This window comes from Oncorhynchus masou, chromosome 9, assembly GCF_036934945.1.
Source record: "Oncorhynchus masou masou isolate Uvic2021 chromosome 9, UVic_Omas_1.1, whole genome shotgun sequence".
In the NCBI taxonomy this organism is placed as follows: Eukaryota; Metazoa; Chordata; class Actinopteri; order Salmoniformes; family Salmonidae; genus Oncorhynchus; species Oncorhynchus masou.
In genome coordinates, this window is record NC_088220.1 from 19,056,981 (window position 1) to 19,081,836 (window position 24,856).

Consider the following 24,856-nt stretch of genomic DNA (forward strand, 5'->3'; position numbering starts at 1 on the left):
ACGAAGCATTTTCCAACAGGCGAAAGATTTTGCAAAACAATCGGCATAATGAACCCCAGTGGTGTATTTATTAGTCCAAACAGTTGCAAATTAAAACAAGTTTCTATAGAACAAATTCTGGTAGTTTTGCAACAGAATCGACGTAATGAATAGCCCCCAGGGGAAGTTGTCAGAGGGGTCACTGTGGAACAATCAGTCAATGACCTTTCAACATTCCACAAGGTTAAACAAAGGGGAAAAGGGGATAATCATTAAGATATTATAAGGGGATAATACACTTTTGTCTTTTCATTATTATACGCGCTTGGCCAATAAGGCTGCACCATTCGAATGCAATTTTGTCTGGGCCCAATAATTTTGGGGGTAGAAAAATATTGTGAGGCACTATCATTCCACCATTACTGTAAATATATTAAGGACTTTTTCTTAATGCAAAAATATTACAGTATATAAATATTACATTATATAGCAGAAGACATTTTGTTTTTATAGTTTTGAGAAGTGCTCTACTCTACTCCCACTGTGTCAATCTCCAAGACAACCATTTCTACAAACAAGGGGATTCAATTAAAGGATTGCATTTATTTTTGTCAATTGCACACAAGCTCCAACTGAAACGTGACTACCGCTTTTAACCCAACCCCTCTGAATCGGAGACGTGTGGGGGCTGCCACATTAGGCGTTCGGGGAGCTGTTGTTGTCTTGCTCGTGGACAGAATGACAGATTTTTTACCTTGTCTGCTCGGGGATTTGAACTAGGAACCTTACAGGTAACTGGCATTTCAGTACACACAGTATCATAATAATCATCAATTTACCCAAATATCCAGGCTCATAGTCCAACTGAATAAAGAGATTTCATTGAAGCATGGTAAAAAAATATATACTTGCACTTAGTACTGTGATGTAGACACAGAGAATAAAAATTATGTTTTTACATTGGTCACAAAACTGCTACATTCCTACCCACTTAATTGCTTTGTGAGCTCACACACTAAACTATTGAATACTTTGATTTATATTTCAGTTATTACTACAGCCACTAGATGGTGCAATGTATTCAGACTTTGCATGATTCACCAGAGATACAGTGCCTTCAGAATGTATTCATAACCGTTGACTTATTCCACATTTTTTACAGGCTAAATTGTAAATGGGTTGAAGATAAGTTTTACCCCTCACCCATCTACACACAATACTGACAAAGTGAAAACATGTTTGTAGAAATGTTTGCTGATTTATTGATAATAAAATACAGACATCTCATTTGCTTATGTATTCACACCCCAGTCAATACTTTGTAGAAGCACCTTTGGCGGCGATTACAGCTTTGAGTTGTCTTGGGTATGTCTGTATCAGCTTTGCACATCTGGATTTGTGGATTTTCTCCTATTCTTCCCTGCAGATTTTCTCAAGCTCTGTTAAGTTAGATGGGGAACAGCAGTGAACAGCAATCTTCAAGCATTTCCACAGATTTTCAATAGGATTCAAGTCTGGACCACTCAAGGACTTTAACATTCTTGTTCTGAAGCCACTCCAACATTGCTTTGGCTGTATGCTTGGGGTCATAAATCTTCACCCTAGTCTAAGGTCATTTGCAGTCAAGCAGTTTCTCATCAAAGATTTTCCTCCATTCATTGTTCCATTTATCCTTACCAGTCTCCCAGTCCCTGACACTGAAAAGCATCCCCATAGCATGAAGCTGTCACTACCATGCTTCACGGTAGGGATGGTGTTAGATGGGTAATGAGCTGTGCCTGGTTTTCATCCAGACAAAGCACTTCGGATTCAAGCCAGAGTTACATTTTTGTCTCATCAGACCAGAATCTTTTGCCTTATGGTCTAAAATATTCACGTGCCTTTTTGCAAACTCCAGGACTTTCTCAGGACTGGCTTCTGTCTGGCCCCTCTCCCATAAAGCCCCAGATAGGTGAAGTGCTGTATAGACAGTTATCCCTCTGCCAGATTCTCCCATCTCAGCCGAGGAACTCTATAGCTCTCTCCGAGTGGTTATTGGGTTCTTGGTCACCTCCCTGAGCCATGTCCTTCTTGCCCGGTTGCTCATTTTGGTTCAACGGCCAGCTCTGGGTAGTTCCATATTTTTTTCTCCACTTGATGGAGAACACTGTGCACTTGGAAACTTTCAACATTCTAGAAATTGTTTTATACCCTAACCCCAGATATACGCCTCAACACAACACAATCTCGGCAATCTGTGGACAATTCACTGGACTTCATGGTATAGTTTTTGCTCTTACATACACTGTCAACTTTGGGACCTTATATAGACAGGTGTTTCTTTCTAAATCATGTCCAAACAATTGAATTGGTCACAGGTGGACTCCAATCAAGTTGTAGTGATATCTCAAGGATGATGATCAAAATTAATTGGATGCACCTCAGCTCAGTTGGTAGTGTCATAGCAAAGGGTTGTGGATACTTATGCAAATGTAATATATTGCTGTATTTCATTTTCAATAAATTTGTAAACATTCGTAAAAAAAAAAAAAATCACTTTGTCATTATGGGGTATTGTGTGTAGATGGCTGAGACAATTCATATATTTTATACATTTTGAATTCAGGCTGTACATAACAAAATGTGGTATGTCAATCGGTTTGAATACTTTCTGAAGGCACTGTAACTACAGTATTGTCATGAACCTGACCATTTTCATTTGCCCAGAGACTATTCAACCAAACCAAGGACAATAATGAAACTAAATGAAAGAAAATGTAATAATAGTTGTATTTTATATACCTCTTTTCATTCAAACAAAAGTCCTTGGGCTGGACAATGCATTTTAAGATCTGCAGATGTCTGATGGTCCAGTCCTTCAACATTGCTGTTTCATAATGCTTGGCATTTGCGTGCTGTTATATGCTCTGTCTGGACTATCCTGTGGAGTGGTTGAGACTGTTTACTCTGGGATTGATTAATGGCCTATCTGGTGTGTGGTTGTCACAGCAACCAGGGCACCAATTGGCTGTGTGTTCAGGCGCAAACAGGAAGTTAAGAGGCTAAGAACAGCAACCGAAACTAAAAGGCAGCCAGAGCATGAGCCAAAGCAGGCACATTTGGCGTGCTGCTGAAGTCGGAGCTCAGCAACTACTACCCCCCCCCCAAATAACTACATAAACGTTTCACACATGGTCAGAAAACAGACATTGCTGACCTCTGGTAATCTATGTCACTAGAAAAAAAAATGTCTACTACACTGTAGTACCACAAGATTACAAAACAATATTTTTATTTAAGATTTGCATGTTGATCCACAGGATTAAGAGTTGGCCATGAATGTGTGACACACTCAAACGTGTGTAAATGGATTTAGCAACTAATTTAAAACACCATTACATAGAGGCACACATAAGCAACAAGCCTATACAATTTCACACATGAGATGTCACAAATGCGGACTTGATAAAAATGTATTTTTTTCTTCATAATGTGTCATGTAAATAACAATAATAAAAAACAAATCGAAAAAAGAATCAGAAATCTTTCATTGAGTAAAAAATATACAAATCAAATAAATTGTCCACCTTAGATTAAAATGTCCCTTTATATAAAACAATATATAGAAGCTTGCTTAAAAAGGCATCAAGATAAATGACCAGGTGCATTTACTCACTTCATCCTCCTAACCAATGGATGGCATCACCTTGAAGGTCAAAGACAAGGTTGGAAAGTTAGAGCAGCAAGGCCTCTTAAGGCCTTTCCCAGGCTTCAGCCTTGCTGTCAGTGTAAACACACAGCCAGGGTGGCCACTCACCTGCCCATCAGTGTTTTCCATAAGGTGCAGAAGCGGTATGCCATTACGCAGACATATCAGTATATACATTAATAACAGTGGGTGGGGAATGGGAGAGATGCCCAACAGTTTGTAGATTCATCCCCTCACTCACATCCCATCTAAAAGGCCCTGAGATCTTGGCAGGTTCAGTTTGGGCATCGATTCATATTCTACAGCTCACAGAGCCTCTATACTGTATGTCCCATAGACATAGTCATTACTATGAATAGGCACTCTGGTCGAACAACAAGCCCAGCAGTGATCAATGCTTTTCAACACCAAGCCTGCCCCTGACTGGCCTGTATCTGGTCTTGAGTCACTGCACTGCCAGGGCTTCAGCAGGTCTTCACAGAGGAGACGTCTGATGTCTTCATGATAACGCTGGCTCTGGTCTCTGCAGCAGAGGCCTGGCTGGAGGAAGCCTGCTCTGAGGGAGGGTGCTGGGCTGCTGGCATGTCCCTGGTCCAGGGGCTGTTGCTGTAGCTAATAAGAGGCATGGGGTCCCTGGTGCTGGTCACTTTGAAGTTGGTTACCTTTCCACCAGTGACAAAGGTGGCCATGCTGGGTAATGAGCACGAGGGCACTCTCAGCACAGAGGAAGTGAAACTTGATTCCCACAGCCCACCATGAAGATCCTGCAAGTCACACAGAAGGTGGGTTTAACTCAGCCAATGCCATAACCATTCAAACACTCATTTCAGGATATACATGAATATAGAGTTGGTTACTAGCATATTTCTGTTTGCGGGATAAAATCCTTTAAAGCATTAGAAGTGGGAATTTCATTGACATAGCAAGTATAGCAAAACATGGCTGAAATACAAACATGACAATATATGTGAATGTCTATGAGCACTGTCAAACTTGTTCTTAATACTTTCTAAAATGCTTGTCCTCCTGCTGTTGAGCTCTGCATGATTCATCTATACTAAGGAACCTCATACTAAAGGGACCTCATCTCCCCACCAAGGGCTTCATTGGGCACAGAAAACAGCCTGGTGTTATACTAGTTCTCTGTTCCTCCAGTGGACATGTCAATATGTATTCAAACAATACAAAGGCAACATTTAAGAAAGAAATAATGCATTCTGTAACAATATGCATGTGCTTGATTTGCTATTGTCCTTGTTTTGTAACGGCATGTACAGCACCTCCATAAATTATTCACACACCTTGACTTTTTCAGCCCAAAATTAAAATGGATTAAATTGAGATTTTTTTGTGTCACTGGCCTACACACAATACCCCATAATATCAAAGCGGAATGATGTTTTTTTTTTAAGTTTAACAAATGAACTAACAATTAAAAGCTGAAATGTCTTGAGTCAACAAGTATTCAATCCCTTTATGGAAAGCCTAAATAAGTTCAGGAGTAAAGATTTGCTTAACAAGTCACATAATAAGTTGCATGGACTCACTCAGTGCCCAATAATAGAGATTAACACGATTTTTTAATGACTACCTCATCTCTGTACCCCACACATCCCCTTATCTGTAAGGTCCCCTCGTCGAGCAGTGAATTTCAAACAGATTCTTCCACAAACTACGGATGTTTTCCAATGCCTTGCAAAGGGCACCTATTGGTAGACATTGAATATCCTTTTGAGCATGGTGAAGTTATTAATTACACTTTGGATGGTGTATAAATACACCCAGTCGCTACAAAGATACAGATGTTCTTCCTAACTCAGTTGCCGGAGAGGAAGGAAACCACTCAGGGATTTCACCATGAGGCCAATGGTGACTTTAAAACAGTTAGGAGAAAAACTATCATAGCCATTAAACTCTGAGGATGGATCAACATTATTGTAGTTACGCCACAATACTAACCTAATTGACAAGAGTGAAAAGGAGGAAGCCTGTACAGAATAAAATATTTCAAAATGTGCATCCTGTTTGCAAAAACGCACTAAAGTAATACTGCAAAATCAACTCTCCATATTTTCAAGCATTGTTGTTGCTGCATTATGAGTATGCTTGTAATTGTTAAGGACTGGAGAGTTTTTCAGGATAAAAAATAAACGGAATGGAGCTAAGCACAGGCAAAATCCTAGTGGAAAACCTGGTAGTCTGCTTTCCACCAGACATTGGGAGATGAATTCTCCTTCCAGCAGGACAATAACCTAAAACAAAAAGGCCAAACCTACAATGGAGTTGCTTACCAAGGAATGGCCGAGACAGTTTTGACTTAAATCTGCTTGGAAATCTATGGCAAGCCCTGAAAATGGTTGTCTAGCAATTCACAACAACCAATTTGACAGAACTTTAAGAATTTTTTTTAAGAAAGAAACTTGGCAAATGTTGCACAATCCAGGTGTGGAAAGCTTTTAGAAAGTTACCCAGAAAGACTCACAGCTGTAATCGCTGCCAAAGGTGCTTCTACAAAGTATTGACTCAGGGGTATGAATAAGAGATATTTCTGTATTTAATTTAGCCATTATGGGTGTCGATGGGTGAGGGAAAAAATATATTATTTAATACATTTTTTATTCAGGCTAACAACAAAATGTGGAACAGGTCAAGGGGTATGAATACTTTCCAATCACAAATACTTACCAATCACAAATCGAACACACTGTACGCGTTTGATTTGTGATTGGGCTTGATTTGAGGACAATTCAAGATATTAAATTAGGGTGAATCATTAGCCATGGGAAACAAGTGAATCCAGTATTCACCAGAGAGCTGCCTTCTGTTGTTTTGTCTTTCTTTACATCAGAGCACTCTAGAACAGGAACTGACAATATAAGCTAGAGGTAGTGGTAGACTTAGTGGTAGTGGTACAGGTAGAGGTAGTGGTAGTGGTAGACCTGGAGGTGGAGGTAGAGTGACAGTATTACCATGCTACAGTCACTGTACTCAGCTGTTAAGCAGTAGAACTGGCTAATGTAATGAACTCAAAATGGTGGGCTTCAAGTTAAGGCTTGTTTATCAGAGGTTTCAGCTGTATGTGTCTGTGTTCCCAGGCAGGCCCAGCCATGCCGCTCAGCCCTATTGGAATAAGTGAATGTTGCTAGCGAAGTGCCCTTACCTTGCCTTAGCGAACAGGCCAGCTACAGTGGCACCATAAAACAAAGCTATCGCTCTGTGTTACAAGCGCTCCTTAAAAGTTGCTGAAAATTATCGACCACTTATCGTGGAAATTTTGCTGATCTTTTTCATTAAGATAAATAACCTATAGGGTCCTACTAGAGAAATGTTACATTTGGCATGAAATAAGTTTACTAATATTGCTGATTGTTGATGGGACAATTGATAGCTACAACGTTCAAAGTAGCAGCAGTAGTTTTAAGGGTAATATAAAAGAGCAACTGGTGCATTCATGTTATGAACTTAGCGTTCAATTTATCTTTAGAGATAATTCACCAAATTTATCATATGGATTTTAATCAATATCGGCCAGCTCTAATGCACAGGCTTAAAATCAAAGGCTTCTGTGTACCTTTCCAATCTTACAAAAAAATCTGCCTGTGAGTGATTACTTGAGTGATTACTAAACTAACCATTGTTACCAGGACAACCAGTTCTAAATTATGTGCTTTGCTTCTGATACAGATATGGATTCTATTGTTCAGAGTCCTTTAGTGTGTACACAGATGGGTAGAATACGTGTAGACAGAGCTCAGGCCTTACCTCCTTGGAGTCCTCTTCACTGTGCACACTGTCTCGGTCACTCTCTGTTAAGCAGACCAGGAAGAAGAACCATGAAACACAGTCAGGGATTTCCAGACTAACAGGTTAGAGAGGGATGATGACGTGAGGATTATCTGCTACCATCAGTGATACACTCTAGGCAGCCTCTAAACAATCATTGATCGTTTAATGCTTCACCAAATACTAAACATGCAGGACTAGTAGTTGCACTGTGTACAGTATGTCACTTTACAACACATTAACTTACTCTACAGTAATAACAGGAGCAGGTTGAATGACAGTGGAGATGTAGCCATCTTTATGATTACACAGACTGGCCTTGAGCTTGCAACAGTAAAAGCCATAAACCCCAATATACATTAAGCAATACAACACAGTACTACACTACCTGGCTCAAATAAAGGTTCAAAGGTTTCCATTTGACCTGGTATTTTGAAATGGAGCCGATACTGTCCCTTTGAAGCCACAAGCATAGAAGGGTGTTGAAAATCTAGTAATTAATACCTCCAATCACCAAATAAATGATTCACCTATGTCTTATTTGATTGTAGATCTCATTCAACTCCAGCTTAATTTTGATGTGGCTAACAAGGATTCTACCACTCTATTAAAACCTATGATGGGTACTGATGTGACTTGCAGGTCTTCTGCAGGAAAGATTGTAGCTGCCTGTGTCCTCACCGTGGGTGGAGGAGTTGAAGGCACAATTCTACATGCCAATTGGGATCCCTAATTCAAGGGCAAGCACCCATGTCTGTTGTGTTAAAACATGTGTTGGGATGGGAGCATTTAGGGGGTGGGGGGCTGGACTGACCTCCATACGAGGACACAGGGGAGATCTGGAGTGGGTACGGGTGGCTGGAGCTGACTGACTGCTCCTCATTCTCCGTGGTCACCTCGATGGTCTGGCAGACACAAGGCAGGTCGTCGACGATCAGCTGGTCATACCCAGGACTGTGACTGCTCTGATGAAGATATTCTGAGGAAGAGAGGATGATCCCTGGTTATTAAACGGTAATCCAGAGGAAAGACACACAAGCACTCTACACACACGTACATTGTAATATTGTTATATGGTGGTATTATATCATTTTGTATTGTAATAATGTTATATGATGTACTGTTTTATATTTTGTTTTAAATGTAATGTAAGTGTCTTAATGGGTTTGGACCCCAGGAAGAGTAGCTGCTGTCTCGGCAGAACTAACGAGGATCCATAATAAACCTCAGGAAGAGTAGTTGCTGCCTTGGTAGGAACTAATGTGGATCCATAATAAACCCCAGGAAGAGTAGTTTCTGCCTTGGTAGGAACTAATGTGGAGCCATAATAGAGGTCGACCGATTAATCTGAATGGCCGATTAATTAGGGCCGATTTCAAGTTTTCATAACAATCGGTAATCTGCATTTTTGGACTCTGATTATGGCCGATTACATTGCAGTCCACGAGGAGACTGCGTGGCAGGCTGACTACCTGTTTCGCGAGTGCAGCAAGGAGCCAAGGTAGTTTGCCTGCTAGCATTAAATGTATCTTATAAAAAACAATCAATCTTAACATAATCACTAGTTAACTACATATGGTTGATGATATTACTAGTATATCTAGCTTGTCCTGCGTTGCATATAATCGATGCGGTGCCTGTTCATTTATCATCGAATCACAGCCTACTTCGCCAAACTGGTGATTTAACAAGAGCATTCGCAAAAAAAAGCACTGTCGTTGCACAAATGTACCTAACCATAAACATCAATGCCTTTCTTAAAATCAATACACAAGTATATATTTTTAAACCTGCATATTTAGTTAATATTGCCTGCTAACATTAATTTCTTTTAACTAGGAAATTGTGTCACTTCTCGTGTTCTGCGCAAACAGAGTCAGGGTATATGCAGCAGTTTGGGCCGCCTGGCTTGTTGCGAACTGTGTGAAGACCAATTCATCCTAACAAAGACCGTAATTAATTTGCCAGAATTGTACATAATTACGACATAACATTGAAAGTTGTGCAATGTAATATCAATATTTTGACTTAGGTATGCCACCTGTTAAATAAAATACGGAACGGTTCCATATTTCACTGAAAGAATAAACGTTTTGTTTTCGAAATGATAGTTTCCGGATTTGACCATATGAATGACTTAAGGCTCGCATTTCTGTGCATTATTATATTATAATTATGTCTATGATTTCACAGAGCAGTCTGACTGAGCGGTGGTAGGCAACAGCAGGCTCGTAAGAATTCATTCAAACAGCACTTTCCTGCATTTCTCAGCAGCTCTTCGCTGTGCTTCAAGTATTGCGCTGTGTAGGACTTCAAGCCTATCAACTCCCGAGATTAGGCTGGCAATACTATAGTGCCTATAAGAACATCCAATAGTCAAAGGTATATGAAACACAAAAGGTAGAGAAATATTCCTATAATAACTACAACTTAAAAATTCTTAACTAGGAATATTGAAGACTCATGTTTAAAGGAACCACCAGCTTTCATATGTTCTGAGCAAGGAACTTAAACATTAGCTTTTTTACATGGCACATATTGCACTTTTACTTCTCCAACACTTTGTATTGCATTATTTAACCAAAATGAACATGTTTCATTATTTATTTGAGACTAAACGGATTTTATTGATGTATTATATTAAGTTAAAATAAAAGTGTTCATTCAGTATTGTTGTAATTGTCATTATTACAAATAAATATAAATATCGGCCGATTAATCGGTATGTTTTTTTTTGGGTCCTCCAATAAATCGGTATTGATGTTGAAAAATCATAATTGATCGACCACTAATCCATAATAAACGCCAGGAAGAGTACCTGCTGCTTTGGCAGAACTAATGGGGATCCATAATAAACCCCAGGAAGAGTAGCTCCTGCCTTGGCAGAACTAATGGGGATCCTTAATAAACCCCAGGAAGAGTAGCTGCTGCCTTCGCAGGAACTAATGGGGATCCTTAATAAATACACAACCAAAAACAAAACGTATGCATATAAGACACTAGTAAGAGCATAATTAACTACTACAGCTGTGCAGTCTTGCATGTTTACCACACACTTTTAAAATCAACATCAATTACATTGATTGAGGTATGTAGTAGACACAAGGTGGTCACAAATGACATCGTGTTCCCTGTGAAGTGCACTAATTTTGACCAGAGCCCTATGGAAAGTGATCAAAAGAAGTGAACTATATAGGGATTAGTGTGCAATTGGGGACACACAAAAAACACACTAATGCCAGGTATTACCTGTGCAGTCTGTAAAGTACTCGTCTTTCACCTCCTCCTTCACCTCCACCTTCACCACCGGCCCATGATGGTCTCCAACAGACCCATTCATGCTCTCCATAGCTGGGAACCCGGGCTCCACCTGCTGCTGGGGTGACAGAGATAGAGGGGTGTGGGCATCTCTCTCCATCCTCATTGAAGGTCTGTTATCCATGCGCATACCATTTAACATGCAAATTATTCATTTAAAATAATAGTTTGAATGTGAAATTGATTAGACTTATGCACAGAGGTGTTGTGTCAACATAACATTTTGATGATGGTTATTACCTTGTTCTTCCCTCCTTTCTCAGTCCTCTTCTTTCCTAGAAAACACACAGTCCATTGTTACACAATCTATTTCATTGTGTCAAATGTGTATCAGTTTTCTACATGTTATTAGATCATATACCAAATTAATACTCAGAGCACATATTACACATGAATTGAAGTTGAATGCAAAACTGGCCACATCATAATGACTTAATACAGTCATAAATGTGACCATCTGAAAGTGGATATATCCTACAGTTTGCTATTTATAATGTTCCTACCTGGTACTCCCTGTATATAGCCATGTTACTCCCTGCATATAGCCATGTTACTCCCTGGTACTCCCTGCATATAGCCATGTTACTACCTGGTACTCCCTGCATATAGCCATGTTACTACCTGGTACTCCCTGCATATAGCCATGTTACTACCTGGTACTCCCTGCATATAGCCATGTTACTACCTGGTACTCCCTGCATATAGCCATGTTACTACCTGGTACTCCCTGCATATAGCCATGTTACTACCTGGTACTCCCTGTATATAGCCATGTTACTCCCTGCACATAGCCATGTTACTACCTGGTACTCCCTGCACATAGCCATGTTACTACCTGTTACTCCCTGCATATAGCCATGTTACTACCTGGTACTCCCTGTATATAGCCATGTTACTCCCTGCACATAGCCATGTTACTACCTGGTACTCCCTGCATATAGCCATGTTACTACCTGGTACTCCCTGCATATAGCCATGTTACTACCTGGTACTCCCTGCATATAGCCATGTTACTACCTGGTACTCCCTGTATATAGCCATGTTACTCCCTGCACATAGCCATGTTACTACCTGGTACTCCCTGCATATAGCCATGTTACTACCTGGTACTCCCTGCATATAGCCATGTTACTCCCTGCACATAGCCATGTTACTACCTGGTACTCCCTGCATATAGCCATGTTACTACCTGGTACTCCCAGCATATAGCCATGTTACTACCTGGTACTCCCTGCATATAGCCATGTAGCCATGTTACTACCTGGTACTCCCTGCATATAGCCATGTTACTACCTGGTACTCCCTGCATATAGCCATGTTACTACCTGGTACTCCCTGCATATAGCCATGTTACTACCTGGTACTCCCTGCATATAGCCATGTTACTCCCTGCATATAGCCATGTTACTACCTGGTACTCCCTGCATATAGCCATGTTACTCCCTGCACATAGCCATGTTACTACCTGGTACTCCCTGCATATAGCCATGTTACTCCCTGCACATAGCCATGTTACTACCTGGTACTCCCTGCATATAGCCATGTTACTACCTGGTACTCCCTGCATATAGCCATGTTACTACCTGGTACTCCCTGCACATAGCCATGTTACTACCTGGTACTCCCTGCATATAGCCATGTTATATAACTACCTGGTACTCCCTGCACATAGCCATGTTACTACCTGGTACTCCCTGCATATAGCCATGTTACTACCTGGTACTCCCTGCATATAGCCATGTTACTACCTGGTACTCCCTGCATATAGCATATAGCCATGTTACTACCTGGTACTCCCTGCATATAGCCATGTTACTACCTGGTACTCCCTGCATATAGCCATGTTACTACCTGGTACTCCCTGCATATAGCCATGTTACTACCTGGTACTCCCTGCATATAGCCATGTTACTACCTGGTTACTCCCTGCATATAGCCATGTTACTACCTGGTACTCCCTGCATATAGCCATGTTACTACCTGGTACTCCCTGCATATAGCCATGTTACTACCTGGTACTCCCAGCATATAGCCATGTTACTACCTGGTACTCCCTGCATATAGCCATGTTACTACCTGGTACTCCCTGCATATAGCCATGTTACTACCTGGTACTCCCTGCATATAGCCATGTTACTACCTGGTACTCCCTGCATATAGCCATGTTACTACCTGGTACTCCCTGCATATAGCCATGTTACTACCTGGTACTCCCTGCATATAGCCATGTTACTACCTGGTACTCCCTGCATATAGCCATGTTACTACCTGGTACTCCCTGCATATAGCCATGTTACTACCTGGTACTCCCTGCATATAGCCATGTTAGTTTTACCTGTTATTGTTATTCACTGTATTTATTCCTTGCGTCACTATTTCTATTGACCTTAAAAGGATCCGTCAGAAAGCATTTCACTGTTAGCCTACATCTGTTGTTTACCAAGCATTTCACTGTTAGTCTACATCTGTTGTTTACCAAGCAGTTCACTGTTAGCCTACATCTGTCGTTTACCAAGCAGTTCACTGTTAGCCTACATCTGTTGTTTACCAAGCATTTCACTGTTAGCCTACATCTGTTGTTTACCAAGCAGTTCACTGTTAGTAAACCACAGGTGTAGACTAAGCACGTAACAAATAAAATGTGATTTGAATTCAACCACTGTTCTCGCTGAGCCAGAGACTGTGTTTACACAAGTAGCCCAATTCTGTCTTTTTTTATGACTAATTGGTCTTTTGACCAATCACATCTGATCTTTTTCAGAAAAAAAATATCAGAATTAGGCTGCCTGTCTACATGCAGCCAGAGACTCAGAGAACCACTTGCCTTTCTTGGTCTGGCGCTCTGAAGCAGACAGCATCTTGTATACTCTGAAAGCGTTGGTCCCCTTCTTGATGCTCTTGTCTTTCACCTCCTCAATATCAGGCAGAGAGTTCATAGCACAGCGGAAATTGGCCTTCCATGTTTTCGGGTCTGGTTTGTCGATCCCTAGTTGGTATTTTCCTGATAAGACAAAATCACGTGTTATGGGAAGGCCATACTGCTGCATAAACTTAAGTCATAACACAACAGTAGCATTGGTCATGTAGAACTGTGTATTGTTGGCCATTTCTTATCATTTCAAATGTTCATTACCGTACCTGTATGAATGGCCCAGTTCATAAATAAAGGAGCATCTTTCTCCAAATCCCAGCCATGCCTTGCAGCATGCATCCATGGAATCTGGAAGATCCTCTTCTCCTGCAGGTTCATCACAACAATGATTCAGACATACTTTATGACTTGGCTAACAAATCAGCAGCACATACATGTGTTTCCTGTTTCTACATACAGTACTTGCCAGTGAGGATTTTGAAAATATAACAAGCAAACAAAACACACAACTTAGACAGAATATGGTTGACTGTTTAGATAGGAGTGTAAACTTGTTTGTGTGACGGAGGGGTTACGTTGTTGGGTTTGGTAGCAAATTACTTCAGCAAAGACTGAAAACCTGGTACAGAATAACCTTAGAATGTGTTGATTTTCCATACGGAAGAAAACTGAATGTCTCAAAGATACATTTCACTCACTCTATTAATCCATATCAGGCCAGGGATTAGGGAAGAATTGATCTGTTCCACCAGCCATGGCCGCATTCGCATCCTTTCCACGGGCATGGTCGCCTACAGACAGAGTGCAAGGAGGAGATAAACAGTAAATGTAATGAATTACCCATTTCCTTAGCTTCCTGTAGACAGCAACAGGTCAGAAAACCTCAGTGGCAAAGAGGCCCATTAGGGGGATGACATCATTCCCTGAGCCCATCAGCAACATCTGATATCATTCTCTTACTACTGAGCAGAAACCCAGCGCCACAATAAATATTTTACAGAGGGGTTACAACAAAACGCGAATAGGCGCAGTTGTGTTTTAGCACACGTCAAGCTTTACTTTGTTGATGTGTAATAAGGTGTTAATGGTTAAAAGTGCACATAAGCTTGTGATGACCATGCAAGTTGCTTAGTTATTGCTGCATGCAACGGTAACCAAGAGTCCTCAAATCCACGTTACCCGATGGAGTTGAGCAGCGAGGCGCAGAGTTTGGGCAGTGTAGCCTACTTCCTACTACATCGAGTCAGTATCAGTCGATACTAGTAAAAATGTCCATTCTTTCATGCGTACCTTGTACGTGTTTGTCATGTGTAACTGTTATTTTCTTTCAGTTGCTGCAATCCGAAGGTTTGGATAAAAACGTAATTCTATGTGACTGTCAAATTGCGTGGTGCAGGGATGCTCCTTATACTTTAACCAACAATGGCTCTCTTGGCGGAGGTTGTGTAAAATGCTATTTTAAATCAAAAACGACTGATTGCAGCACCAAAAGTAAATAACCCAGTTACACAGGACGAACATAAGTACAAGGTATGCATGAAATAATTTACTTTTTTTTTACCACCATCTACAGATCTCTATGTGCTCGATGTAGTCGGAGGTAGGCTGCACTCCGCCAAAACTCATCTCATCGCCACCAAACTTCATCCAGTATCGTAGAGTTGAGAATTATTGGCTACAGGTAGACGTAGAGTAATCAAGTCGTGATCAAAGTTCACTTCAACAAAAGGCAACTAACTCCTAAACCAATATTCAGTAACAGGATATTAGAATGTTACTTTAATACAAACATACATACATACATACATACATACATACATACATACATACATACATACATCTTGGGTTTATCATACATATTTTAGTTTGCTTTAAAAATGAGGCAGTAAAATAACTTAGTTATCATTTAGTAAACCCTGCAGTTGTAGCCTAGTATTCATGCAATTCACCAAGCGTGTTCCAATTCCATTATACTGCCCATCTTTGCCTGATAACATACACAATAACAGACATCTACCTGTAAATGGTTATACCGCAACAATTGCCTGTAGACATTTTGGTGCACAATGCGCCACAAAGAAACATTTCGCTCAGTCTTGTCAAGTCACGTTGTCGTCAAAACTGACAGCTGTGCTAATTCAAGTTCACAAGAAAGCTGCCAGACATATCAACCCAAAAGTGAAAATAAACTTCATTCCAAGTCGGTTGGCCAACGGATCAACATTCTATTACTTTCGATTAGGGTTTACAATGTCGCTTCGTGATTCTATAGATACATAACTTCAGCGATAATAACATGCGGAAACGTTACCTGCGATAAAGTGTTCTATTCAGCTTGATTTATCGACAGTCCTCTTGTCAGTTGCACAATATTCTCGTGTAGTTTGAGTTTCTGTATATCAAACGAAAAGTTAATTTAGCCTATTTCAGTGTCCAGATCGAAAGCAAAACAAGTAAAGGAAGTGCTTGGCGTGGAAATCCCCTCCCGATTTGTTTGTCTCACGTCCCCTGAGCCTAGATGGCGTTGCACAGGGTTCTGGAGAGCACGGAAGTCTTCTCATTGGTCTACGCCTCTGCAACGGACAGCTCAATTTCATTTTCACTTCCTCAACACCCATCTGGTTGGATTCCAGCTTGCATTTTCTGCTTGAAACGAAACTAGTTGCTCTGTTTCAAAACTTGCTACAGTGCTTTTTGCATAGTTCATTTCTGAAAATGTAGACAGAACTTGTGTACTGTAAACCCTCCATACAATATCAGAAATCAATGTAATTTTTGCCCATGATTAATGAACTGTCTTTGTTATTTGAACTTGATGGAAGTAAAACCTTGTTGTTTCTGGTTAGTATTGTCAGAAAGGCAAAGCAGAGGCAGTGTGGTTTCCCTGGCCCCTAACACAGGAAATGCAAGCGCCTTGGCCCTGCAGACACAGACCTCTTATCTGAGGCCAAACACTCTGCAAGTCCCACCCATTCAGATGTCCATCATGTGTTGGATAAAGACAGTTTCCAACTTTTGAATAACCATGATATGTTAGATTTTCATATGGAATACTATCACAATGAAATCGCAAACATATTATTTCACAATAGGATGCAAGAAATTCTTGCACCAGGAATCAACAACATTTTTCTATATTTTCTTACATTTTTTTCTTGAAATCCTATTTACATAAATGTTGTTTCTTGGGAACACAATTTACCAAGGATAAAAGCTCCTTTATTCATGTAGTACCCTATTTGAATGTGCAAATGATGAAAAAACACCTCACGGGTGACAGATTATTTATATAGAGACATAACACAACTTTACAATACTTATAAAGCCTGAGTGACTTTCATTCCATGTTATCTGAACATGTATTTACCCTACAATTCAGAGCATTTTAATTCCATTCCAAATTAATGAACTACATATCAATAGCAAGTACTGCTATTGCGTAGTCAATACTTAATGCCAGCCTTTCCCCATTAAAAAGCCATTCTCTGTGGTCCAACATAATGCCCTTTAGGCCTCAAGGGTAAACATTTCATACCTTTTCGCTTTTAGACTTTCCCCAAACAGAAGTATTTGAATAAGTGATTATCCACAGTGGTATTTGGTCCAGTGCAGAGAATCCCTCTGTATTATTTAATGGTCTTTAGAACCCCAGCAGACACTGTGCAAATATGTAAAATGGTCCCACAGGATATACAATCACTGTGGAAAGTAGAGATGTTTGGTCAACATAGACACAATGCAAGGGATCTGCTTGTTGGCGGAAGCCTCGAAGTCATGTGCCACCTTGTGGTTAACACGTGTCATGATCTGCATAATGTCCAGCTGTTTGCCGTACCTTTGTAACATCTCACAGAGGGCCTGGATGAACCAGGAGCCCTTGTCGGTGTTCCTCCAGGAGTAGTAGCCTATGGAGTTCACAAACCAAATCAGTCAAACACTAGAGCAATGATAACCATTGCTAAAACTTCTAAAGTGGTACATGGTCGTTTGTGTACGTAGGTGCAGTGCAATTACCATACTTTTATTTTAGTAGGCCTATAGTCTACTGTGATTCACACATTTGCAGTTTGTTTAAGTTCAGACATCAGTTGTAAGTACTATGTAACAATGGGTGCCTACATTATACCATGTAAAGGTAACGTATGTAGTATGCATGAATAAATGACATAGTGTTTAAAGCTGGAAACCTTCATTGACACAATAAAGTGGCCACCCTGCCTGAGTTTTGGTGAAAAGCTGAGGGATGGGCCTGAAGAAACCTAACCACTCAAATTCAAATCAAGAACTATGTATGCAAGGACTGACCATTCATGATATTATAATGATAGTTTTAACCATGTTGAGAGGCTATACAGTGTTGGTTTGCATTTAGTTTGTTTACAAACAGAGTATAACAAGCTTATAGATGTTGGGTTCTGATGGGGTACGACGGTTAACCGAAGTTCATGAATATAACTTATAAATGCCTCAAGAAATCAACAGGTATATACAGTTGAAGTCGGAAGTTTACATAAACTAGGTTTAAATGTGTTTGGCAAAGGTGTTTAACAATTCCTGACATTTAATCCAAGTAAAAATTCCCTGTCTGAGGTCAGTTAGGATCACCACTTTATTTTAAGAATGTGGAATGTCAGAATAACAGAGAGAATGATTTATTTCTGTTTTTATTTCTTTCATCACATCCCCCGTGGGTCAGAAGTTTACTTACACTCAATTAGTATTTAGTAGCATTGCCTTTAAATTGTTTAACTTGGGTCAAACGTTTCAGGTAGCCTTCCACAATAAGTTGGGTGAATTTTGGCCCATTCTTCCTGACAGAGCTGGTGTAACTGAGTCAGGTTTGTAGGCGTCCTTGCTCGCACATGCTTTTTCAGTTCTGCCCACAATTGTTCTATAGAATTGAGGTCAGGGTTTTGTGATGGCCACTCCAATACCTTGGCATTGTTGTTCCTTAAGCCATTTTGCCACAACTTTGGAAGTATGCTTGGAGTCATTGTCCATTCGGAAGACCCATTTGCGACCAAGCTTTAACTTCCTGACTGATGTCTTGAGAAGCTTTGCTTCAATATATCCACATAATTTTCCCTCCTCGTGATGCCATCTATTTTGTGAAGTGCACCAGTCCCTCCTGCAGCAAAGCACCCCCACAACATGCTGCCACCCCCGTGCTTCACGGCTGGGATGGTGTTCTTCGGCTTACAAGCCTCCCCCTTTTTCCTCCAAACATAACGGCGGTCATTATGGCCAAACAGTTCTACTTTTGTTTCATCAGACCAGAGGACACTTCTCCAAAAGGTACAATCTTTGTCCCCATGTGCAGTTGCAAAACGTAGTCTGGATTTGTTTATGGCGGTTTTGGAGCAGTGGCTTCTTCCTTGCTGAGCGTCCTTTCAGGTTCTGTCGATATTCAACTCATTTTACTGTGGATACAGATAATTTTGTACCAGTTTCCTCCAGCATCTTCACAAGGTCCTTGTGAAGAACCTACACCTCCAATTGACTCAAATGATGTAAATTATCCTATCAGAAGCTTCTAAAGCCGTGACATCATTTTCTGGAATTTTCCAAGCTGTTTAAAGGTATAGTCAACTTGTGTATGTAAACTTCTGACCCACTGGAATTATGATACAGTGAGTTATAAGTGAAATCTGTCTGTAAACAATTGTTGGAAAAATTACTTAGGACATCTACTTTGTGCATGACACAACGACTTGTCAAAACTATAGTTTAACAAGAAATGTTTAGAGTGGTTGAAAAACGAGTTTTAATGACTCCAACCTAAGTGTATGTAAACTTCCGATTTACATAAACATTTAATTTAGAAGTAACTAAGGATTCTAGCTTATATGTTAAGTACGTAAGGAGAGGGTGGTTAAAAATAAACGGTTTATCAATAAACAGGGTTTTTACCTGGGGCTGTAGAGTAAGCATAGAGAAAGTCTGCCTCCACTGGAATCCTCTCTGGATAGTTACCAGCAACGCTGTCCGTCTCTATTCCACCAGCAACACTGTCTGTCTCTATTCCACAGTCTAGATCAGAGCCACGGCACGCCTACTCACCAGGTCCACAGGAAGGATTAGGGGTCAAGGGTCAGGGGAAGAGAGGCTACTCTTTTAACACTATCACTGAATATCAGTCACGCAGAATACATGTTCATCACTTTAATACACAACATATTTACAAAGTCATGCAGTTACACTGCATTCTCATTCCTCAGTCTTTATAGTTGATTCAACAAACATACCTAGAGACTTATTGAGCTGCGTAAGGGAAATTTAGAGCAGGCAGCTAAAACCTTACAGTACCTGGATGAAGAAGAGTTTGGGCTTTCCCACCAGCGTTTTGCAGCGGTCGCCCCTGAAGAGTCCGGTGAGCTTCTGGAGCTCCACATTTCCATCTGTGCCATAGAACACACCCTCTCCTCCATGGCTCAGCATCACACACACAAAGGAGGCTGACTGGCTGTGGTTGTCTTGAGACACTGAAAAATGTCATACACACATGTCGTTCAAACTTAAAGTCTATCAACATTTTTTATTCAGATTTCCTAAAGTTTATCAAAGTTTGCCAGATAACACATCACTACTTCCATGATTGCAATGTATTTGTAGATGATCAGAAAAACGTCTCAAAAGAAGCTTCCAGAACAGAAGAAAATCTAACTCACACACTCACATCCAGACTGGTGAACTTACCAGTGTAAAGCAGCTGTTGGATCTGCTGCACCGTCTGGTCATTGGCAACTTTCACGTTGTACCCCAAACGTTCGAACACTTTCCTTGCATAGCCAGCATCCACATCTGTTCCCTTGCGAGAACTCATTCCTTTTAAAGGGAAATTACCAATGAAGTGTAGACATCTGACATATCATTGTAACCTGAACAGGACAACAACAAAAACTCCTATAATACACACTTAGGCCTACCTGTTCTCCTGTCAAAGTTCTTGTTGTTGATGATGACACATTGTCCAAGGCTGGGGTAGTTCATTTTATATGTGTACATGTCAGCTGGAGGCCTAGCATCTACTTTCTGATTCTCTATAGTAAACCTTGGCACTGAGGGACTCCCTGGCCTGGAACAAAGACAAATAAGTTCCTCTTAACATTTAAAAGTGGACTTTCATTGTCCGTGTGTAACAGTATAATTTTAAACCGTCCCCTCGCCCATACCCGGGCGCGAACCAGGGACCCTCTGCACACATCAACAACTGACACCCACGGTGCACAAAAGCCGCGGCCCTCGCAGAGCAAGGGGAACTTCTACTTGAAGGTCTCAGAACAAGTGACGTCACCGATTGAAACGCTATTTAGCGCACACCGCTAACTAAGCTAGCCGTTTCACATCCGTTACACTCACCCCCCTTTTGACCTTCCTCCTTTTTTCCGCAGCAACCAGTGATCCGGGTCAACAGCATCAATGTAACAGTATAAGTTTAAACCGTCCCCTCGCCCATACCCGGGCGCGAACCAGGGACCTTCTGCAACAGTCAAGCATCGTTAACCATCGCTCCACAAAAGCCGCGGCACCTTGCAGAGCAAGGGGAACTTCTACTTCAAGGTCTCAGAGTAAGTGACGTCACCGATTGAAACGTTATTTAGCGCACACCGCTAACTAAACTAGCCGTTTCACATCCGTTACACGTGTTAATCTGGTTCCACAGGTAGCCTATGTTGAAAATCCATGTTGTTTGGCTAATAGAGCCCGGGGAATGAAACCTCTAACATACCTGAAAATTAGCCAGAGTGGTTTCGACTTGAGGTTCACTGACATCTCCTTAAGGTTGAAAGGATAATATGTTTGCACCAGGGTGACGAATGAGGGATACGGCTTGAAAAAGTATCTTAATGCAGGGATGGACAGTGTTGCAGTACTCCTAATCATTCCATTATCTCAGTCGCAAATATTGAAAAATTGCCCGTTTTTTGTATTTGAATAAAGCAGCACATTGGATTCAATTCAAATGCAACACCTAGCATTGGGGTAAGTAACTGTATTTTGCAATCCAACGGGCTGCTTTAGAATGCGAGAACCTAACATGCTGTCAAAAAGGTCAGTTTAATAAAAAAATAAAAAAACTTGCAGTATTTCAATCTTCTAAATATTCCATTATGCCAGCCGCATAACCGAGGATTACAGCGACACCTTCCATGCCTGGATTGAGGTGCATTTTCAACCCAAATGCCATAGCATAATTTAGACTAAAAGGAGAATGTAGTGAATCTCAAGTCGAAACCATTCCGACGACACTGTACAGATGACATGCTTAAATGCATGCATCAACCAATGGTCATATGCCATGTCATCGACTGTGGCGTCGGGCACCAGATTGCTATAACATATGTGGTTAGCTGATACGTAAAAATACCTATCCTGGCGTTGTTAGATCTGGCATGCGTCAGCAACGTCTAAGCAGAGGAATACGACCAATATGTTTTTGGTCAGGCGTCACGTTGCATGCTCATGGAGATGAGATAATAATTTGTTCACCACGATTCATGGGTAAATGCAAGCATTAAAATATACTCCCTCGGAATGTGAAGCTGACAGAACTATGTGTAACGGATGTGAAACGCTAGCTTTGTTAGCGGTAGTTCGCGCTCAATAGCGTTTCAATCGGTGACGTCACTCGCTCTGAGACCTTGAAATAGGGCCGCGGCTTTTGTGGAGCGATGGGTAACGATGCTTCGTGGGTGACTGTTGTTGATGTGTGCAGAGGGTCCCTGGTTCGCGCCCGGGTATGGGCGAGGGGACTGTCCAAAGTTATACTATTACATATGTAAGAAGAGGCTCACTGGCCCAACTCATCCCAATGGGGTTATAGATTTAAAATCATAGAGTAGGCCTATATTCAATATACATACATTTCATTTTGTCGCATCTTATTCTATATTATTTGTGAAGCTGATAGGTTTGACAGGAGAAACGCAATGCCTTACCATTGTGCAGTTATGCATTTGGCATCCACCAAATCAGACATGGTGCCAATCTCAGTTGTGCAATCAGTCTTTACAACGCCTAGCGTTATAGTTGTACTGAAAGTGAAAAATAAAGTAGTTTATTACACCCACACCGGTGGTTGCTTCCAAAGTTTAGTCCACACATGAGCCAAGCATGGTTCTATAGTTAGCTAGTTTGATTGATAAATTGTAATACATACGTTATCAATGTTAAGGGTAAAACAAACTTACTTTGCGTTAAACCGTTGAAATACCCAGGTGACAGCGAAAACGTAAAGCCTTCCCAATTTGCCTGTGATTTGTTCATGAGATTGAGAATTGTCAAAAAAAGCTAGTTATCGCGTCATTTGGCAAACGCATCCAATCAAACGCCGTAGTTTAGTGTGTGGGCAGGTTTTCCGACTAGTTACCACAACCCCAAAGTCAAATTGGCAATATCGTAACAATTTATGAAAACAAAAATGTGCTTTTTGGTCTTAATTTAAGGTTGGACGTAAGATTAGCAGTGTGGTTAAGGTTGAAATAAGATGTTTAGAAGATAAATTGTAGAAATAGGCGGGGTTATGACTTTGTGTCTGTGGTAACTAATGTCGACTCGTGTGGGCGGGCCTAAAGTACACACCTTGACAAGGGACGGAATTTCCAAAGAAGCCTACAGAGTAACTGGAAACTGGAAGAGTAACTGGAAGAGTTAGTTTATTTTTTAAGAACTGGTTTAATAATCATATCCTGCTGGTGAGTCAACTTTTTAATGCATTAGGATTGTTAGTCAATTATCTCGTAACAATATCCCTGTTACACCAAGTCCAAGATAGTTCGCTAAAGTCTTTGATACTATTCCATCTTCAACTCTCATGTTGTTTTGAGGTGTAACCAGATCTCATCTTCTTGAGCTACCCTCTCTTAATCCAGTTGACTCCTCAATAGAAAAAAATGCATTTATCCCTGCTCCCTCAGAACAACAGATCTATATGTGCTTTATTTCTATTACTTACGTCACCATTTACTGGAATACATTTGTCAATAATATCTGTTGGGAAAAAGTCTGGTTATTACCACACAAATACCTGAGCAGTATTACCCACCGAATCATTACCCGAATAAACTTTTTTTTAAATACATTAACTGAACTTTTTGTGTTGAACATCCAGAAGCAGTTATGCATTTATTTTGGCATTGTCTATATGTAAATAAATCATGGAAAGATATTTCTAGTTTTATCATTGTTAATATTCTTGATAACTTTTGTTTATTATGGGAGAATGTGCTGCTCGGTTCCTTAACTGCAATAAGGATAAAGAAAACAATTTACCTCAATCGAATTGTGCTAATGGTAAAATTTCAGATTCATAAATGTAAATTCATTAATAAATAAACACTCTTCCGTGTTTTCTGTAAGAAATTGTAGCAGTACATTAAGAACATTCTACATTCTCCCAAAAAGAAAGCTAAATCAATACGTGTATCTTTTAAGGTATTTGTATAATCTGTAATTTGTTGTACCCCCTAGCTTTCTTTCATTGATCCCTATATTCTGAACCCCTTCTCGATGTATTTTATTGAGTCTGTCTACACAATTCTAAATAAAAAGGTGCACTGTATTTAAAGGGATGATTTAAAATAAATGTACTGAAACCCCCATTGAATGAAAACTCCACCAGACTCTGTTGGCCAGCAAGTGAGCAGGTTTGACAAGGTAGCCACACCTGCAGAACACATTACATGACGAAATAAGGTTGATGCCTAATACTGAGAAGTGGGTAGGAAAGGCAATAATTCCTAAATAGGGATTGGCCACTATGTGATTTCTCAGACATACATGTACAGTGAGCTCCAACAGTATTTGGACAGTGACATGTTTTGTTATTTTGGCTCTATTCTCCGGCACTTTGGACTTCAAATGATACAGTGCAGACAGTGAGCTTCAATTTGAGGGTATTTTCATTCATATCGGGTGAACCGTTTAGAAATTACAGCACTTTGTGCCCCCCCCCCAAATTCACCTGTGTATTAAAGTAGCAAAAAGTTACGTATTTGGTCCCATATTCATAGCACGCAATGACTTCATCAAGCTTGTGACTACAAATCTGAGGGAGAAAGTTAGACGCACAAGTATCGTACCTCCCCAAAAATGCTAACCTCCCGTTATTTTAATGGTATGATGTTTGTGCGTTTTACTTTCTCAGTCATTATTTGCAATTCATTCAGGATTATCTGTAATGTTAAGAAACATTCTATTCCGATTTACATTAAAAG

At 40.5% G+C, this 24,856-nt stretch overlaps 2 protein-coding genes and 1 long non-coding RNA gene across 6 annotated transcripts in view; 1 reads left to right on the top strand and 2 right to left on the bottom strand.

The window, feature by feature from the left end:
- Positions 1 to 3,223: 3,223 nt before the first annotated feature.
- irf2b (interferon regulatory factor 2b) lies at positions 3,224 to 16,727 on the bottom strand. 3 transcript variants are annotated; one of them, XM_064973396.1, is made up of 9 exons: positions 15,952 to 16,727; positions 14,339 to 14,431; positions 13,907 to 14,006; positions 13,593 to 13,769; positions 11,009 to 11,043; positions 10,700 to 10,823; positions 8,265 to 8,429; positions 7,430 to 7,473; positions 3,224 to 4,431 (listed from the first exon to the last, which is right to left on the bottom strand). In XM_064973396.1, exons 2-9 carry the CDS (start codon positions 14,423 to 14,425, stop codon positions 4,132 to 4,134), a joined length of 1,032 nt encoding a protein of 343 aa, XP_064829468.1. In that variant the 5' UTR covers positions 14,426 to 14,431; positions 15,952 to 16,727; the 3' UTR covers positions 3,224 to 4,131. The 3 variants fall into 3 exon arrangements, with proteins under 3 accessions (XP_064829468.1, XP_064829466.1, XP_064829467.1); XM_064973394.1 differs by having other exon boundaries at positions 10,700 to 10,826; positions 15,952 to 16,725; XM_064973395.1 differs by lacking the exon at positions 15,952 to 16,727 and adding an exon at positions 15,658 to 15,905 and having other exon boundaries at positions 10,700 to 10,826.
- Positions 16,728 to 16,909: 182 nt separating this feature from the next.
- Positions 16,910 to 22,915, bottom strand: casp3b (caspase 3, apoptosis-related cysteine peptidase b). 2 transcript variants are annotated; one of them, XM_064973397.1, is made up of 7 exons: positions 22,832 to 22,915; positions 22,580 to 22,675; positions 20,567 to 20,715; positions 20,337 to 20,465; positions 19,947 to 20,122; positions 19,551 to 19,692; positions 16,910 to 17,545 (listed from the first exon to the last, which is right to left on the bottom strand). In XM_064973397.1, exons 2-7 carry the CDS (start codon positions 22,618 to 22,620, stop codon positions 17,337 to 17,339), a joined length of 846 nt encoding a protein of 281 aa, XP_064829469.1. In that variant the 5' UTR covers positions 22,621 to 22,675; positions 22,832 to 22,915; the 3' UTR covers positions 16,910 to 17,336. The 2 variants fall into 2 exon arrangements, with proteins under 2 accessions (XP_064829469.1, XP_064829471.1); XM_064973399.1 differs by lacking the exons at positions 22,580 to 22,675; positions 22,832 to 22,915 and adding an exon at positions 21,000 to 21,193.
- A 343-nt stretch (positions 22,916 to 23,258) lies between these two features.
- LOC135545643 (uncharacterized) overlaps positions 23,259 to 24,856 on the top strand; it is a 33,917-nt gene continuing 32,319 nt past the window's right edge. The window contains exon 1 of the long non-coding RNA XR_010456484.1: positions 23,259 to 23,335. This is a non-coding gene — a long non-coding RNA (uncharacterized LOC135545643). The remainder of the gene's footprint in view (positions 23,336 to 24,856) is intronic.

Coding starts and splice junctions, on each gene's coding strand:
- irf2b (XM_064973394.1), bottom strand. CDS start 14,425: ATGCCCGTGGAAAGGATGCGAATGCGGCCATGGCTGGTGGAACAGATC. Junction 11,044..13,592: donor AGAGCGCCAGACCAAGAAAG/GCAAGTGGTTCT, acceptor TGTGTTTTCTAG/GAAAGAAGAGGACTGAGAAA. Junction 7,474..8,264: donor CCCTGTGTCCTCGTATGGAG/GTCAGTCCAGCC, acceptor TCTGCTTAACAG/AGAGTGACCGAGACAGTGTG.
- casp3b (XM_064973397.1), bottom strand. CDS start 22,620: ATGTCTGATTTGGTGGATGCCAAATGCATAACTGCACAATG. Junction 20,466..20,566: donor GAACTTTGACAGGAGAACAG/GTAGGCCTAAGT, acceptor TCCCTTTAAAAG/GAATGAGTTCTCGCAAGGGA. Junction 17,546..19,550: donor TGCTTACTCTACAGCCCCAG/GTAAAAACCCTG, acceptor TGAACTCCATAG/GCTACTACTCCTGGAGGAAC.